General features: G+C 54.5%; 1 protein-coding gene across 4 annotated transcripts in view; it reads right to left on the reverse strand.

Moving 5' to 3' along the window:
• PFKFB3 (6-phosphofructo-2-kinase/fructose-2,6-biphosphatase 3) overlaps positions 1-14,497 on the reverse strand; it is a 78,169-nt gene that overhangs the window by 12,929 nt on the left and 50,743 nt on the right. For 2 of the 4 annotated variants that reach the window (XM_070380915.1, XM_070380913.1), the window contains exons 1-8: positions 13,447-13,669; positions 6,422-6,547; positions 5,337-5,433; positions 4,658-4,724; positions 4,147-4,221; positions 3,739-3,795; positions 1,042-1,166; positions 366-573 (exon numbers count right to left, since the gene is read on the reverse strand). In XM_070380915.1, coding sequence (XP_070237016.1) covers positions 366-573; positions 1,042-1,166; positions 3,739-3,795; positions 4,147-4,221; positions 4,658-4,724; positions 5,337-5,433; positions 6,422-6,547; positions 13,447-13,522 — 831 coding nt within the window. In that variant the 5' untranslated portion in view covers positions 13,523-13,669. Of the gene's footprint in view, positions 1-365; positions 574-1,041; positions 1,167-3,738; positions 3,796-4,146; positions 4,222-4,657; positions 4,725-5,336; positions 5,434-6,421; positions 6,548-13,446; positions 13,855-14,497 lie in introns of those variants that run through there. The other 2 variants (XM_070380916.1, XM_070380914.1) reach the window with 2 other exon arrangements.

Below are 14,497 nucleotides of genomic sequence, written 5' to 3' on the forward strand. Positions count from 1 at the left end.
GAGACACACACAGAAGAACACAGACACATACCCAGAGGAACACACACAGACACAAGGACACGTGTACACACAAGGACACAGAGACACACACAAAAGAACACAGACACATACCCAGAGGAACACACACAGACACAAGGACACGTGTACACACAAGGACACAGAGACACACACAGAAGAACACAGACACATACCCAGAGGAACACACACAGACACAAGGACACATGTACACACAAGGACACATAGACACACACAGAAGAACACAGACACATACACAGAGGAACACACACAGACACACAAGGGCACAGATATGTACACAGGACACATACGCACAGGGACGCTTTCCACCAAGCCCCTGCTTCCCCTACCTTCCTGCCCCGGCTGGACAAGCCCGAGTCGCCCCCGATCTTGCCCTGGAGGTTGTGCTCGCTCTCGCCATGCCGGCACAGGTAGATGGTGCGGGGCTGCACATGGATGTTCATCAGGTAGTACACGATGCGGCTCTGGATGTGATCCTGCACACGGTTCACCAGGAAGCGCCGGCCCACATCGATCACCTTAATCAGCGACAAGTCCCTGCAGGGGGGGCCGGCCTGTCAGACTCGGCTGGCGCAGCCCAGCCCCACCAGGGAGACTCGGCTTCCACCACACCACAGCGTCACTCCAGGGAGGCACAGACCGAGCCTTTCTGCTCCGAGAGTCAGGGGGGTCTGAGTCTGCAATTCCCACAGCAGAGTGGGGCTAGAGGGCCTCCCAGAGGATAGGAGAGAGAAAAGCAAGAGGATTGAAAGGAAAATAAGGGGAAAGAGCAAAGGACGGAGAGAGACGGGAGAGACAGGGCTCAGAAACTCACTTTGCACACAGCAGCAGCACACGGGGCCTACGATAGTTATACCGAATATATCACTAAGGATTTTTTTTTTTGAGACATTTAAAAAGAGTGTATAAAAGTATCCATGAGCAAACGCTTCATGGGAATATTATTCATCAGGAATAATATTCACAGCCCTGAAGCAGGTGGTTCAGTCACTGCTCAGGAATTACCTGTCACATTTATCAGGGTCGAGGGGCTGGTAACTGGCCTCATAGCAGTTAATTCTCTTCATGAAGTCGTCCATAGCTTCTGCGGAGTTGCAATCTTTGTAATCCGGGCTAGAGATTTTCACTTCCTGTAACACCACAAAGAGGCAGCTGATGAATCACGCTGGAGGGCTTTCTGCTTAGAATGAGCAGGATTTGGGGCTTGCAAATTGGGAAAGGCATGGATGGGCTCAGAATGATGATGACCTGACCCACTGTTCTAAGAGGAAAAACAAAAAGAGATATGGCTGAGCGTTGAGTCGCAGCCTGATGATTCCATGGGGAGGGCACCCATGGTAAGGCAAGGACAGGAAACCCAGAGGATTCTTTTTAAGTTTTTTTTTTCTTTTTATGTAGACCATTTTAAAAGTCTTTACTGAATTTGTGACCATATTGCTTCTGTTTTATGTTTTGGTTTTCTGTCCGGGATTTCAGATCTTAGGTCCCCAACCAGGGAACAAACCCACATTCCCTGCATCGGAAGGCGAAGTCTTACCCACTGGACTGCCATGGAAGTCCTACCCCAGGTGGATTCTAATAAATCCCTCTGAATAGGCCCCGATTCAGGATCATTCCAGTAGCCAGGTCACCACTAGACAACCTGGTCTTCAGTCTCCCTGAGTCCCACATAAGCACCTACCCAGAGGAGGCTGCCTGTCAGCAAAGGTGCCCCAGGGGGTGCTGGCAATGCCCCGCCACTGTGGGTACCCTCCAGGTGGAATCGTCGGGTTCCTCCTGCACTGCTCACAGGCGGGGTGGTACCCCCTTGTCATTGGTCCCCAGTGGATGCTTCTCTACCTGGTCCCGACCAAGGCTCGCTTTCATGGGACAGAGACAGAGGAGAAATGCCCCTCGGGCCTGCCATCCTCTAAAACTGAACAAGCCTGAGAAACCTGGCCGATTTCAGGGAAACTCAGAATCTGTTCACACGTGCTCTCTTCTTCCTCAACAATGACCACAGCCATGAAAGACAGGCGGGCACACTGCAAAAATCCAACTTCGGTGGGGAATTCGTGTTTCACTGGGGCAGTGTTTTAGTCCAGGAAGAGGAAAAAGTTCTGGAAGTGGACAGTGGGGATGGTTTCCCAACAGGGTGAATGTACCGAGTGTCATGGAACTGAACACTTAAAAATAGTCAAAGTGGTAACCATTTTTATTAGGTTGGCCAAAAAATTCATTCAGGTGTTTCCATATGATGTTACAGGAAAATCTGAAAACCGTTTTTGGCCAACCCAGCTATGCATGGAGAAGGAAATGGCAATCCACTCCAGTATTCTTGCCTGGAGAATCCCATGGACAGAGGAGCCTGGTAGGAGACAGTCCATGGGGTCACAAGAGTTGGACATGCGACTTAAGAGACTAAACCACCACCACCAAAGTTATGTATATTTTAACATAATTAAAAAAAAAAAAAAAACTCGGTTCACAGATCTCTTCTTCCAACACAGCCTCTTGCATAAAAAGCATGAGAGAAAAGTCTAAAAACTGCTAAGCAGCTCGGAGGCGTCATCAGAGACAGATTTCTGAACACGGAGGGTTGGGGAACAGGGATCCAGGGATTCACAGAGGACAAGATGGTGCATGAGCTTCTGGCCAAGTGAGTGTCAACTGCTCACCAGGGAAACAGTCGATCCTGCAGCTGCGCTCTGCTTCCCTACCCGGTGGAAATGTAGAACCAAACCAAAGAAATACAGCAAAAGCCTTTGTTTAGCCCAAGGCTACTTGTATTTCCTCATACTTTGAGCCTCCTCCTTTGGGGCCACTGAAACCAATCTGGACTGATTTTCCTACCATTTCAATAGCCCTTCCTGAAATATGAACTCATTGCTGAGAAATGCATGCAAATATTCCCACTGCCTTGGAGCAAAGGCCCACCACCAAAAACTAACAAACTCTCAGCATTCCTTTGAAGGACACACACTACATGGCCAAAGTCTGGCACTCCCTGTAGAAGGGTCCGACCAGCTTTTTGCTACAGGTAACATCTTACTCGGATGTATTTAAGCTGGAGAGAAAGTGACCTACAATAAGAGAAGGGGACTTCCAGTGAAGTCTTCACGATAACCTTTTCTGTTTACAGTTTATTGTTATCAAGTACAATTTAAGAAGACATCAAATTAAGCTGCCAAGTACCCTCAATTTACCCAGGTAACCCTCCCCTTGACACAGCAAGAGAAGCAGGAAGACAGTTTTACCACTCCCATTTTTCCCAAATTTGGGAATTCTGCCCTCTGTCTGCAGGGTCCTATAGGTTGTTGTCAACACATGACCATGCTTACCTACTGGGAAAACGTACCGGCAAGAGACCAGCCTCCTGTCTCCATTTCCATCCTCCACCCTAAGCAGCCCCCTCACCCGTCAGCGGCCAAGGCTACTGCCACCAAAACAGTTTCCCACCAAAACTGAGGTCCTCGACTTCTCTCTTACGTCCAACAAAGAAAGCTTTCTGCCAACCACCTGAAGGGCCTTGCTAAGATCAATTCTGGGTCGCAGAATGTGTTTCTAAGTTAAGTCCTGCTCTGCACTTCTGACCCGCCTGATTCCCCGCAAGGCAAAATCAAACCGCCAGCTGGCAGAGCCAGCTCATTCTCAAAGTTCTACGGCTTCTCCTGGCTGACCCAGTCACCCTGTTCTCAGACTGCCATGCTCTGGGGGTCTTACCATGATATTGGAGGCAACGACTGTAGGGTCATCACACACAGACTCAATGAAAAACACCTGGAAGGAAACAAGACAGAAACGTTAGGAAACAACAAAGGCTATTGGGATCGCTGTAATGTCACCGCCACACTGGAGCAGGAAGGACCCCACACATAAATGCCCAAATACACAAGAAAGAACCAGCCATCAGTCTCTGCCCTCCCACCAATAGAGGATGCTCCCCTCCTCAGTCTCAGGAACCCCGTAGGGCCCCCACCAGGAAAGCCCAATCTGTAAGCAACAACACCTGGGCCGTGGCAGGGGAAGCCCAAGCGTGGAGCTCAGGTGCTCCAGACAAGGAACCAGTCAATCCCTGCGGGACCCCCTTGCTCCTGAGCGCACCGGGCCAAGACGAGAAATCAGGCTCACCTTGAAATCGTTTTCTTTGGCAAAATGGAGGATCATGTGTCTCCTCTCTCTAGTAGTATTGGTGGCATCGAAAACCTGGCCAGAGAAGAGAACCCGGTTGGCATTGAACAGTGTTTACTGCACCAGCAGAGGTCAGGTCTGCCACTTTCTGGGGCTCCAGGAGAAACTGCATCCTCCCAGGCCCCCCACGGCCTCTGTCCTGCGCTCAGGGACCAAAGGGGAGGCCGGGGTGGGAACAGTCCTTAAAGCAACACGCAGGGGAGGGCCACGGAGGGATACTGGCTTCGGGGGCCGCACCTCCCAGGTCCGATGGGCCGTGCCCCTCAGTCTGCCCCACCCACCAGCTTCCTCTTGGGTCCTGGGGCTACCCGCACCCCCTGCTTCCCTCATAGCTCAGGCCAGATGCCTGTCCCCGCCGGCGGCGTCCCCCCATGGCTCTGTCCACACGCCCCACCCTCCAGGGCACTGTCACGTGGCAGGAGGGGAGACGAGACTTATTCCCCAGACTTACTGCGATCTGGCCCCCCTCCTTCGTCAGGTAACTTTTGACATCTCTCAAGGCAGCCAGGGCACACTGCCTGCAACACGGAAAGAGACAGGTATATCAGAGTGGGTCCATCCTAGGGGACACCCAGGCACTACCACCCCCCCACAATGAGCAGGGTGACCTGCGACTCTGCCGCTAAAGTGTACAAGGTGGCTGAGACCACCAGGCCAGAGGCTCCCAGTCAGAGTCCCGCACATACGGCTGCAGCCCTTGGGGAGTGCTTGAGTGCGGCTGGCATGCCGAAAACTGCCCCTGGGAGCTTCCAAAAGACGGCTGCCCAAGTCCTGCCCACGGAAGCCCACTGTACCCATCCAGGTGGGGCTGGCACTGGGGCAGTGCCCCGCTCCCAGGTGACTCTCAGGTCACACTTGGGAGCCCTGGTCATTTTAGGCTAAAAAGGAAATCCTTTTCTGGGGTTAACAGACAATTTTGCAGGGAACGATTTAGCTCGTGCCGAGTGAGATGCTCTTGCTGGTTTGCATCATACCAGCGGGCGCAGGCTGCCTGGAAGCGGAGGACAGCGGTGAGGCTCAGAGGCCGAGAGGCTCACGTGCTGCACGTGGAGGAGCTGGCTGCCCCTCTCCCTCCCAGTCTAAGGCCACATAGCAGACAGAACACCCTGCACCCACAGCCGGGGCCTCACTTGCGGACTTTCATGGCCTCCTCGTTGTCAGGGCGGAAGAAGTTGTAGGAGCTGTACTGCTTCACGGCCTCCCGGCGGTACTCGCCCACGTTGAACACTGCGTGAAAAAGAACAGACCCTTCACTGACCATGCTGACCGCCAGAAAGATCTCCCAGGGCCAGGATCCCTCTTTCCAAAGAAGGAAACCAAGCTGGCACACGACTTGAATAAGATCCCAGGAAAGCCAGAAACCAGGCAGTGGGGGCTGTACATCCTGCACCTGCATCGCTTGATCCGGAAGGCAGCCAGGGTTCCCCAAGACCCAGCACTGCTCACAGTGCCCCTGATTCTCTGGGGTCGCCTCCCACAGCCCAACCTGGAAGCTAGCCTTTCAGGGCCGGGGCTGGAGGCTGAGCCTGAAAGCAGGTGGTGGCCACGTGTCTAGTAAAAACTGGGGCCATGATTCCCACCAACACGGTTGAGAGGGAGTGCGGACTCACATACATGGCTGGATCCACAGCAGCCACTTTGTATACCAGCAGCCCACGCCCAGGATGGGCACTGGGTGCTGATCGGGCAGTTTGTGTATGAAGCACTGTGCTGGGCACAGGTTGGAGTGGGGGTGGGGGTTGGGGCAGCAAATGTGAAAAATTAGTCCTCGTGCTAAAGACATTCCCCGTGTCAGTGGGAAGACCAGATAAAAAAATATAATCAATAGCACAGAAAGAGTACTTTAAGACAGCCAGTGGAGGAATGTCACAAACAAGGACTCGGGGAAGATCCGCACAGACTGGGGTGGTCAGAGAAGGCTTCCCGGAGGGGATGAGGGCTGAGCTGGGGAGGACACAGGGCAGGGAGAACCAGAGAGCAGCCAGTGAGCAGAGACTCCCATGCACACAGCAGGGCGTACATACAGGGTGGTGGGTGACACAGTGGAAAGGAAGGGGTGACCCCCCCCACTACAGGGAAAGCCCCTTAGAGTGGTCCCGCAAAGAGAGTTTCAGCAGCTGGAGAGGGAAAGGCCGTTCTTTTCTGGGGGGATTGGGGTCGTGGCAAGTAGAGTGTATCCCCAGTGTGACAGCTCCGGCTTGGGCTGCAGCCTCACCTTTCGTGGGGACACCAATCCAGTTGAGGTAGCGGGTTAGCTTCTTGGAGATGTAGGTCTTCCCCCGGGCAGGAAGCCCCACCATGACAATCACTGTCGGGGAGTTGGTGAGCTTTGGCCCACAGGCTGGGGAGAAACAACACAAGGGCCATGAATAAAGCAGCCAGCGCTGCCCACAATGGGCCTTAAAGAATCCCATGGAAACGCAGCTTTCATTCCCACCTGGAAGCCCCTGCACTTTACAATCCAGCAGGACTGGGCCCCCGACAGCCAGAGCCCTTGGTCACACGGCTCCCTCTTGCTCTGAGGTCCTCATGGCAGGGACCCCAAATTCCCAGCCTGACACCAAAGGGCCCCAAACCTAGCCAGAAAATGATGACTAACCCCAGAGGGGAAAGTAGCCCTGGGGTGTAAGGAAGGGACTTTCCTGCACCAATAAGGGTGAGGTCATCAGTAGGAGAGGCTGTCTCAGATGCAAGGTAACAGGTAAATAGAGGTGGCAGGTAAGAGCCCCGGGAGGTGGGGCTCCAGCAGCCAAATTACAGATAAATTTCTGCACCTCCACGCACGTGGTCTGCATGGCCTTCCTAAAAAAGATTATTTTTAAAAGGCAATTTTCACAGTAAGAGTTTATGAAATGGGAGTCGGTCAGGGACCAAGAAGCTGACCCCACAAATTCCACTGCCCGTGCCTGCTCCTCCTTGTCCAAGTTCTGGCTGCCGCCAAGTCACAAGGGCCCCAAGCAGGGCTCCCAGAAACCCAGAGGGTCTTGCCTGTGCAGCCTCTCCTGGCTTCTCACCCATGTTCCTTGGAATCTCAACAAAACTCCAGGGAGAGAGGTTTTCACTAGGTTTGTAGAAAGCAGCCCAAAGAACCCTGCTTTGGACATTCCAGATGCAATGTTTCCTGAGAGTCTCTGGCATCAGGTGAGAAGTGCTCATGAGCCCAGGACCGCCCATGTGGGGCAGAAACCGGCCTCCTGCCCGCTCCCCACCCAGCAGCGTGTGAGGCGCTCACTGACCACCATGCAGCCCCGCTCCCCGGGCTCCAGCTACAGTGCAGACCAAGCGACTCAGACTGCACTATGGAATCTAGGTTCTTTCCTTCTAAACAGGCGAGTGTCAGATGGGAGGGTTGGGGGCCACCAGGCCGCCGACAGCACAAGCTTGTGTATACCCCTCCTCTCAATCTGGACACCCCAGCACAGCCCCATGATGCTGGGCCTGGTGGCCAAGCACCAGCCACGATGCTTAGGTTCTGCCTCTGGGACCTGCAGCCTAGGGACACGGGGCAGCAAGCGCCACACATGGACACTGTTTCTCCTTTCATGTTTCTAGACTGTCAGGGACAATCTGCAGGAGAGCCAGGAAGAGGAGGAAAGGCTGTCAGGAGGCCAAGGGACACTCAGGAGCCACAGACACCCTTGGCTGGGATTCCCCAGCACCCAGGGGCTGGGAACAAACAGGCTCCTAGAAAACAGAGGTGTCTCGTCCTGTGTGACCACGGGACTGGGGCAAAGATGCACCAGGGGACTTTCTGGAGTCCCTGAGGGGCAAGCGGAGAAAGCTGATAGCCTCCTCAGAGACCAGTGAGAACAGAAGACACACCTATCAGCATGTGACAGCTACAGATGACACACAAGAAAGTGAAAGTGTCCTTGCTTGCACCCGGAAACACCCGCTCTGCTGATCCTTCCCCCAACCCATTGGTTTTCCCCTGGTCTTATCTGATATCCCCACCGTGTCTGCTCCCAGGAGCATCAACACACACACACACTCATACACACACACACACACACTCTTGGCTGTGCACATGCATGCAATACTTTTGTTGGACTCATGCCAAGGAAGCAGAGGCAGATGCTGACTGATTTATCAAATAGGGGATTACTTCTATATCCACTAATCGTATGTGCAAATCTCCTCTGGCAATAGATACTTTGGGAGGAAAAAACAAAACCCATAAAGACATGGCAGCATAAATACCTTAAACCCAAAATTCAAGCTGAATCTCAAAACCAAATAAACCATCCCTTGCTTGTCTGGAGAAGCAGAAGTCATTCCTTGAGTCCTTTGGCTTCTTGCACGAGATTCAAAGAGCCGCCAAAGGTGTCTGCTGCCGCCCATCCGCCCAGGTGCTCAGGGGTCCCCGAAATGACAAAACCTTACCCTCCCTCCTCTTTGTTAAACTCACAGCACATCTCAAGTGCTTTCCTGGTCCCATAATCTCCTGCCTCTGTCTCAATTCCACTTTGAACCTCTTTTTCTCTACTGACCTTTTTAACACTCCCACCTCTCGTACCTTCCTCCCTGGAGCCCTGCCTTTTCATCTTCCTCTCCAATAGCTCAGGAATAGGGAAGATAAGTGTATAGCTTAACGCTAGGTTTTCCCCAAAGTACTTGCATGTAAGGGGATATACCGAGGTTAGAGGTAAAGAAGCAACAGTCTGAAGTCCCTGGAAAGGGGCTGCATTGGCAGATTCCAATTCCAGTCCTGCACCCTGACTGAGCAGCTAACCTCTCTGATTCACATTTTCCACTGCCTCAAGCAGGCAGGACTGCTGTCCTAGCTTACCATACTGATGCCATACTGCAGGCTCAGAAAATAAAAAAACCGATGGAAGACACTTTGCCATTGCTCCTGTAGGCTTCCCTGGTGGCTCAGCAGTAAAGAATCTGCCTGCAATGCAGGAGCAACAGGAGACACAGGTTCGATCCCTGGGTCAGGAAGATCCCCTGGAGAAGGGCATGGCAACCCACTCCAATATTCTTGCCTGGAGAATCCCATGGACAGAGGAGCCTGGTGGGCTACAGTCCATGGGGTCGCAAAGAGTTAGACATGACTGAAGTGACTTAGCACGCACATACTGCACCTCCTGTAAACTTCCTGCCACCCCGAAATGTTAACCTCAAAAGATGCCACGTCACTCATGCTCTTCTCTTCTAAGTAGGTAGTCAGGCTTCAACACCAAGTTTCAGGGGAACTCATGGAAGACAGACGGGTGAGCTGCAGATGTAGACCAGGCCAGTGCCCAGCGGGCCTCATGCAAATTCCACAGCAGAGTGTCTATGGTAACCATGGCAACCTGCTCCCCCATCGCTGCCAGGCAAGGGCAAACGACACCACCTGAAAAGGGCTCTCTGGGTAACAGGACCACACACTCCACCCTGGGAGAATGGAAGGTAGCCCCAGAAAGCCACGGCAGACACCTGACTGTGGTCTATTGGACACAAACTTTCTCCTGGGATCATTTCAGCCCAGAGAGTCCGCCTGGTCCCGTGTTAGGAATCGACAGGGAAGTGAGCTTGCCCCAGGGGGATGGCAGGGGTGGGGGCGGTGAGGTGGGCCGAGGCTCTGCAGGGTGGGGAGACCCCAGCTCAGCAAAACCTCTTTCCTAAACTCTTCTGGACTGTGCAGTGGATGTTGCACTCATTCATTGCTTTGCACGCACATTTTAATTCAATGCCTAATTCTCGTCCAGAGAATGGCCCTCCCACCCCAACAGGCTCTCTGCCAGCAAGGGAGGGAGGGGCATTTCAGGGAATCAGTTGACAACGCAGGAGCACGGTGGCTGAGAGGGCCCGGAGCCAGGAGAGTTCAAAGCCAGCACTGCCTCAGGTCCCGGACGAGTTACCAAGACTTTCGGAGTCTTGGTTTTCCCTGTCTGTGAAATGCACGGATGTTTCACAAAGGTTCCTGGAGGGTGAAGCAGAAGGTAACGTGTAGGATACTTGCTATGGTAGCCTCCATCAGCCATTGGGGCTTCCTTCCATTAAGGCCAGACACGAGGGAACCAGGACCCACAAGTGAAGGAGGTCCCCTGCATAAGCGGTGAGGGACAGACCTGGGGTTCACCTTGGTCCTTCTCACCTGAAACCCCTGAAGTGCTCCTTCCTCAAAAAGTGGTTCTCAACCCGCGACTGAACCTAAAAAGCTTTTAAAACCAGGATGCACAGGCTGCACCTGTAGCAATTCTAACTTGGAGAGGGGGTACCAGCGTGCATTTTTTCCAAAGTCCCCCCCACATGATTTAAATGTGAAGCCAGGGCTGAGAATCACGACTGCAGATTACAGTGGCTGCCCACATGATAAGGTCTGTAAGGTTTCCCCGATCTTCCGTCTTTGAGCCGGAAAACCATCAATGGGGCTAAAGCCTCTGTGAGATGAAACCTCTCAGCAGACAGTACATAACCTGCTTCACAGATGAGGAAAGCGGGTTCTGAGTAGAGAAATGATACATGAGTTGGGACCTGCACACATAACTCTTTCCGTGATGAGAAAAAGGATCACTAGTTCTCGCCAGTCGAGAGTCTACTTCCTTGTCCATTCAGCTGATTCACCAAGTCGGTAAGTCTCCCTGAATTACAGTCTGCATTTGAAGGAAGCGGCAGGATTTGTAAGAAGCATTTACCACCATGAAGTTGTAGCAACCAGGCTCTGAAATGATGGGCTTCAGAGGTGGAAGTGCCACCAAATGAATCAATTTGGGGCTTCCTGTGGCTGTTTAACCGTTCCTTACAGATCCACAGTCGTGTTTTCTGTGTCCTCTGTTAGTTAACACATCTCAGACGGGTCTGCTGTGACCCCCACTAGGACAGCACTTAGAAAGACTGGAACAGGTTCAGGAGGGAGAAAAATCCACCCAGTTCCCAATGCCATTAAAGAAGGGGGGAGGGGCAGGGAATGGGAAAGATGCCAGGAAGAGATACCCTCTCTCCACGATGGGAGGAGACAAATGTGACCATATAAACCCAGAAAGACACTGTTACTTAAAATAACGGCATGCAAGCAATAAATACCCAGGGTGCAGATAATCTTCTAAGAAAAAATGTAACCCCACAGCCACACACAGGGATTGCAGGAGTGGGCGGAGACAAGGGACTTAATCCATCAGCTTTAGCAAACCACCCCACCACCAGCCCCCCACCCATCAAGCTGCAAATTGTTCCGATAGGGATTTTCAGGCAAATATCTCATCTGCGTGTGAGACGTGCAGGCTGATAGGAACTAATGGATGGATCTCTGAAGCCCTGAAGAAAAGCGTGGCCACACACTTGTGTCTGTCAGAATCACTCAACAAGCGGATGCCAGCCCGCTCAGAGTCCCCCCTCCCACCCCGCCCTGCTGTGGCCAGACCTCCCAGTCCTCACCCCACCGTGAACCCCAGAGGACATGAACCCCAGAGGACGACTAAATGTGAGTGTGCATTTCTGTGTGCACACATACACCTACAGGTGTTGAGAGAACCAATGTATATTTGTGTGGCCCAGTGTATCAAGTGTTCTTTTATCAGCATCTTTTATTCAAAAGTCAAAAAGGGGTGGGGCTCCTTCTGTATCTCCCTCCTGATTTCAGGTGGGGCATTTCTCACCACCACCAAGTTTTACAGAAATATAACCAGATCGCGGTCAGCCTGTTCAGTGGGCTATTTAAGAGCATACCTGAAAGGGCTGGGGAGCAAGACACCTGTAAGGTTCCCCAGAACCCAGCTACCTTGCAAAGAAGCCTAGTTGTCTTTCTGTGGCCGGCTGGACCTGAGGGATCAAGCTGGTGGAGGAGCACTCTACTCTACCCCACCCCTGCCAGCATGGGGAGCACCTTGCCAGGCTCCCATCACCAGGATGTCCTAGGAGCACCCCAGGGCCAACACTCCTCACCTCCTGGGGCAGGTCTGAGGACGGGGAGGTAATTCACACCTGGGCAAAACCTGGGGAGAGGAGCTGTCACTGCGGCCTTGGTGACCAGCCCCTGAGAAATGTGATGGCAGAGAAGGCCCACGGGCCACCTAGCTCGGGGGATGCCTTGAAGCCACTTGGGAGGGTTTGCACCTGGGAGCCAGTGTTTACCTCTCAGGCATTCTGATCTCACCTGACCTGGAGCAAAATGCTCACCACTGTCTCAGCCTGTCCACCTGACAGGCCCCTTGGTGATTTTGCTGGTTCCTCTGGAACCACCCTTTTAAGAGGTGGCTCTCTCCGTGGCGGGGGACAGAGCCCAAGGTAAACCTTCCCAAAGCCTTTATGAGCCAAGACCCAACAGGGCGGGAAGGTGAACTGTCAGCAAACTCCAAGTCCAGAGAGAGAGAGAGAGAGTGTGTGTGTGTGTGTGTGTGTGTGCCCGCGCGCGCCGGCTCGCACACGTGGGAAATGCTGCCAACTGTGTAGTCCCCACCCGAAGACCCTCCCCAAAACGTGCACAAAGGCTGAGTTCCAGACAACTCTCCACGCCCCTGGCACAGAGGGTAGAGGGGGGCACCGGGAAAGGAAGAGAGGAGGGAAGCAGAGAGCAGTAAAGACGGCGAAGGGAGAGGGGAAAAAAGAGAACTAAAGATAGGAGATTAGAAATACATAGAAAGAAGGAGAAAAAGATAAGACGATGTAAATACATAAAGAAAGAGAAACACAGAGACGAAGGATGGAGTGGGGGTGGAAGCAAAGAGAGGTTGAGAGAGGAGAGAGAAACACGCGGTGGGGAAGAGGAGGTGGAAAGCGGAGAAAAGGAGGCGGGAGGGAAGGAGGGGAAGAGAGGAGAGCGGAGGTAGCGATCGACACAGAACGGCGGCTGGGACCCTAGGAGGCGCGGCGGGCGCCCCGGAGAGGGGCCGGGGCCGCGGGACACGCCGGCGTCCCTTCCCAAGCGTCCCCGAAACGGAGGTTCCCGGCGGCGCCCGGCGCTTCCCGCTCAGCTCGCGCGCCGTTTCCGGGTCCCTCTGCGCTCTCCGCGCGAGCCGAGCCGAGCGGAGCCCCCACGGAGCCCTCGAGCCAGGCCACAGCGCCCCCGACGCCGGCCAGGGGAGGCGCAGCGCCGGCGCCGTGCCCGCCCCGCGCCGGAGCTGGTGGGGAGGAACAGGGGGCGCCCGGGCCGGGACGCGGGGACGGCGCGGAGGGCGGCGCCCGGCCGGCTGAGCGCGCCGGAGGAGGGGAGCCGGCACAAAAGCGCCGGGCCGGCGCCCGCCACACAATGGCCTCTCTCCGCACACGGCGCGCCCTCCCCGGCCGCCCGGCCCCGCGCGCGTCTGCACTCACTTCTGGGCAGCGAGGGGCGGTGGTCGACCGGGATCCAGATCTTCTGCACCCGGCTCTGAGTCAGCTCCAAGGGCATCTTTCCAGCCGAGGCTCGGCGGCCCTCCACCCCTTCTGAAGAATTCAGACTTGGGGAGGAGAGCGGCCTGGCGACCCCCGAAACAAAGGGGGGCGAGGGTGCGTGCGCGAAAGCGCGGCTTTTTGGAAACGTGCTTTGTGCTAAATCACGGGCGCTCGCCTGGGGCGCAAGGCTCCCCAAGCGCTGCGAGAGGGACGCGGGGCTGGGGAGGCACCCACGGCTTCCGCGGGGCTGGGATGCTCCGAGCGCAGTGACAGCCACGGTCCTCTTCCGCCGGCTAAAGCCCGTGCGGTGCTCGCCCGCTGGCCTCCTCTCCGGCTCTGCTGGATGCCCAGCGCGCCGCCCCGGCTTTTAAGACAGCCACGCACACGTCAGCCCTGGGGCGGGGACGCATTCCTCGGGTTCCAGCCCCCTTTCACGTGGAAGGAGAGTGGCCCAGCCTGCTGGCGCCCCCTGCAGACCGGCGACGCCGACTCAGATAACGCCCTAAAGAAGCCCTGGCTGAAGGTGCCACTTCGTGAGCCTCCTCCTGTCATCCCCTAAAAACGCCCCGCACAGCTTCCCAGAATAACCACTGCAGCTGTGCTGGGAGGAGAGAAACAGCACCGTCCAGTGTGGTCCGTGGAGCCCTGCAAGCGAATCACCTGGAATGCTTATTGCATCCTAAAGACTCGGCCTCTTTGGGAATGGGACCCAGATACTGTGCATTTTTTAAAATATAAATTTATTTATTTTAATTGGAGGCTAATTACTTTATGCATTCCGGGCCAGGCACGGTCACGGTGAAGACAGGGGTTTCGGGTTAAAGGTTGGGAGAAAGTTAAGAGGGGACGGGGGTGTGCGTCTCTGCTACCCTAGAGAGAGGCCAGAAGGTCGCTGAGAGCGCCTGTGGGGTCACTCCTTGCCGGAATTGCTCCCTAATAATATCCGTGAGTCTCAGCCGCCACGGCCCTGGAGCCACCCCAGGGGAGGGGG

Source organism: Bos mutus, chromosome 13 (assembly GCF_027580195.1).
Source record: "Bos mutus isolate GX-2022 chromosome 13, NWIPB_WYAK_1.1, whole genome shotgun sequence".
NCBI classification, from domain to species: Eukaryota; Metazoa; Chordata; class Mammalia; order Artiodactyla; family Bovidae; genus Bos; species Bos mutus.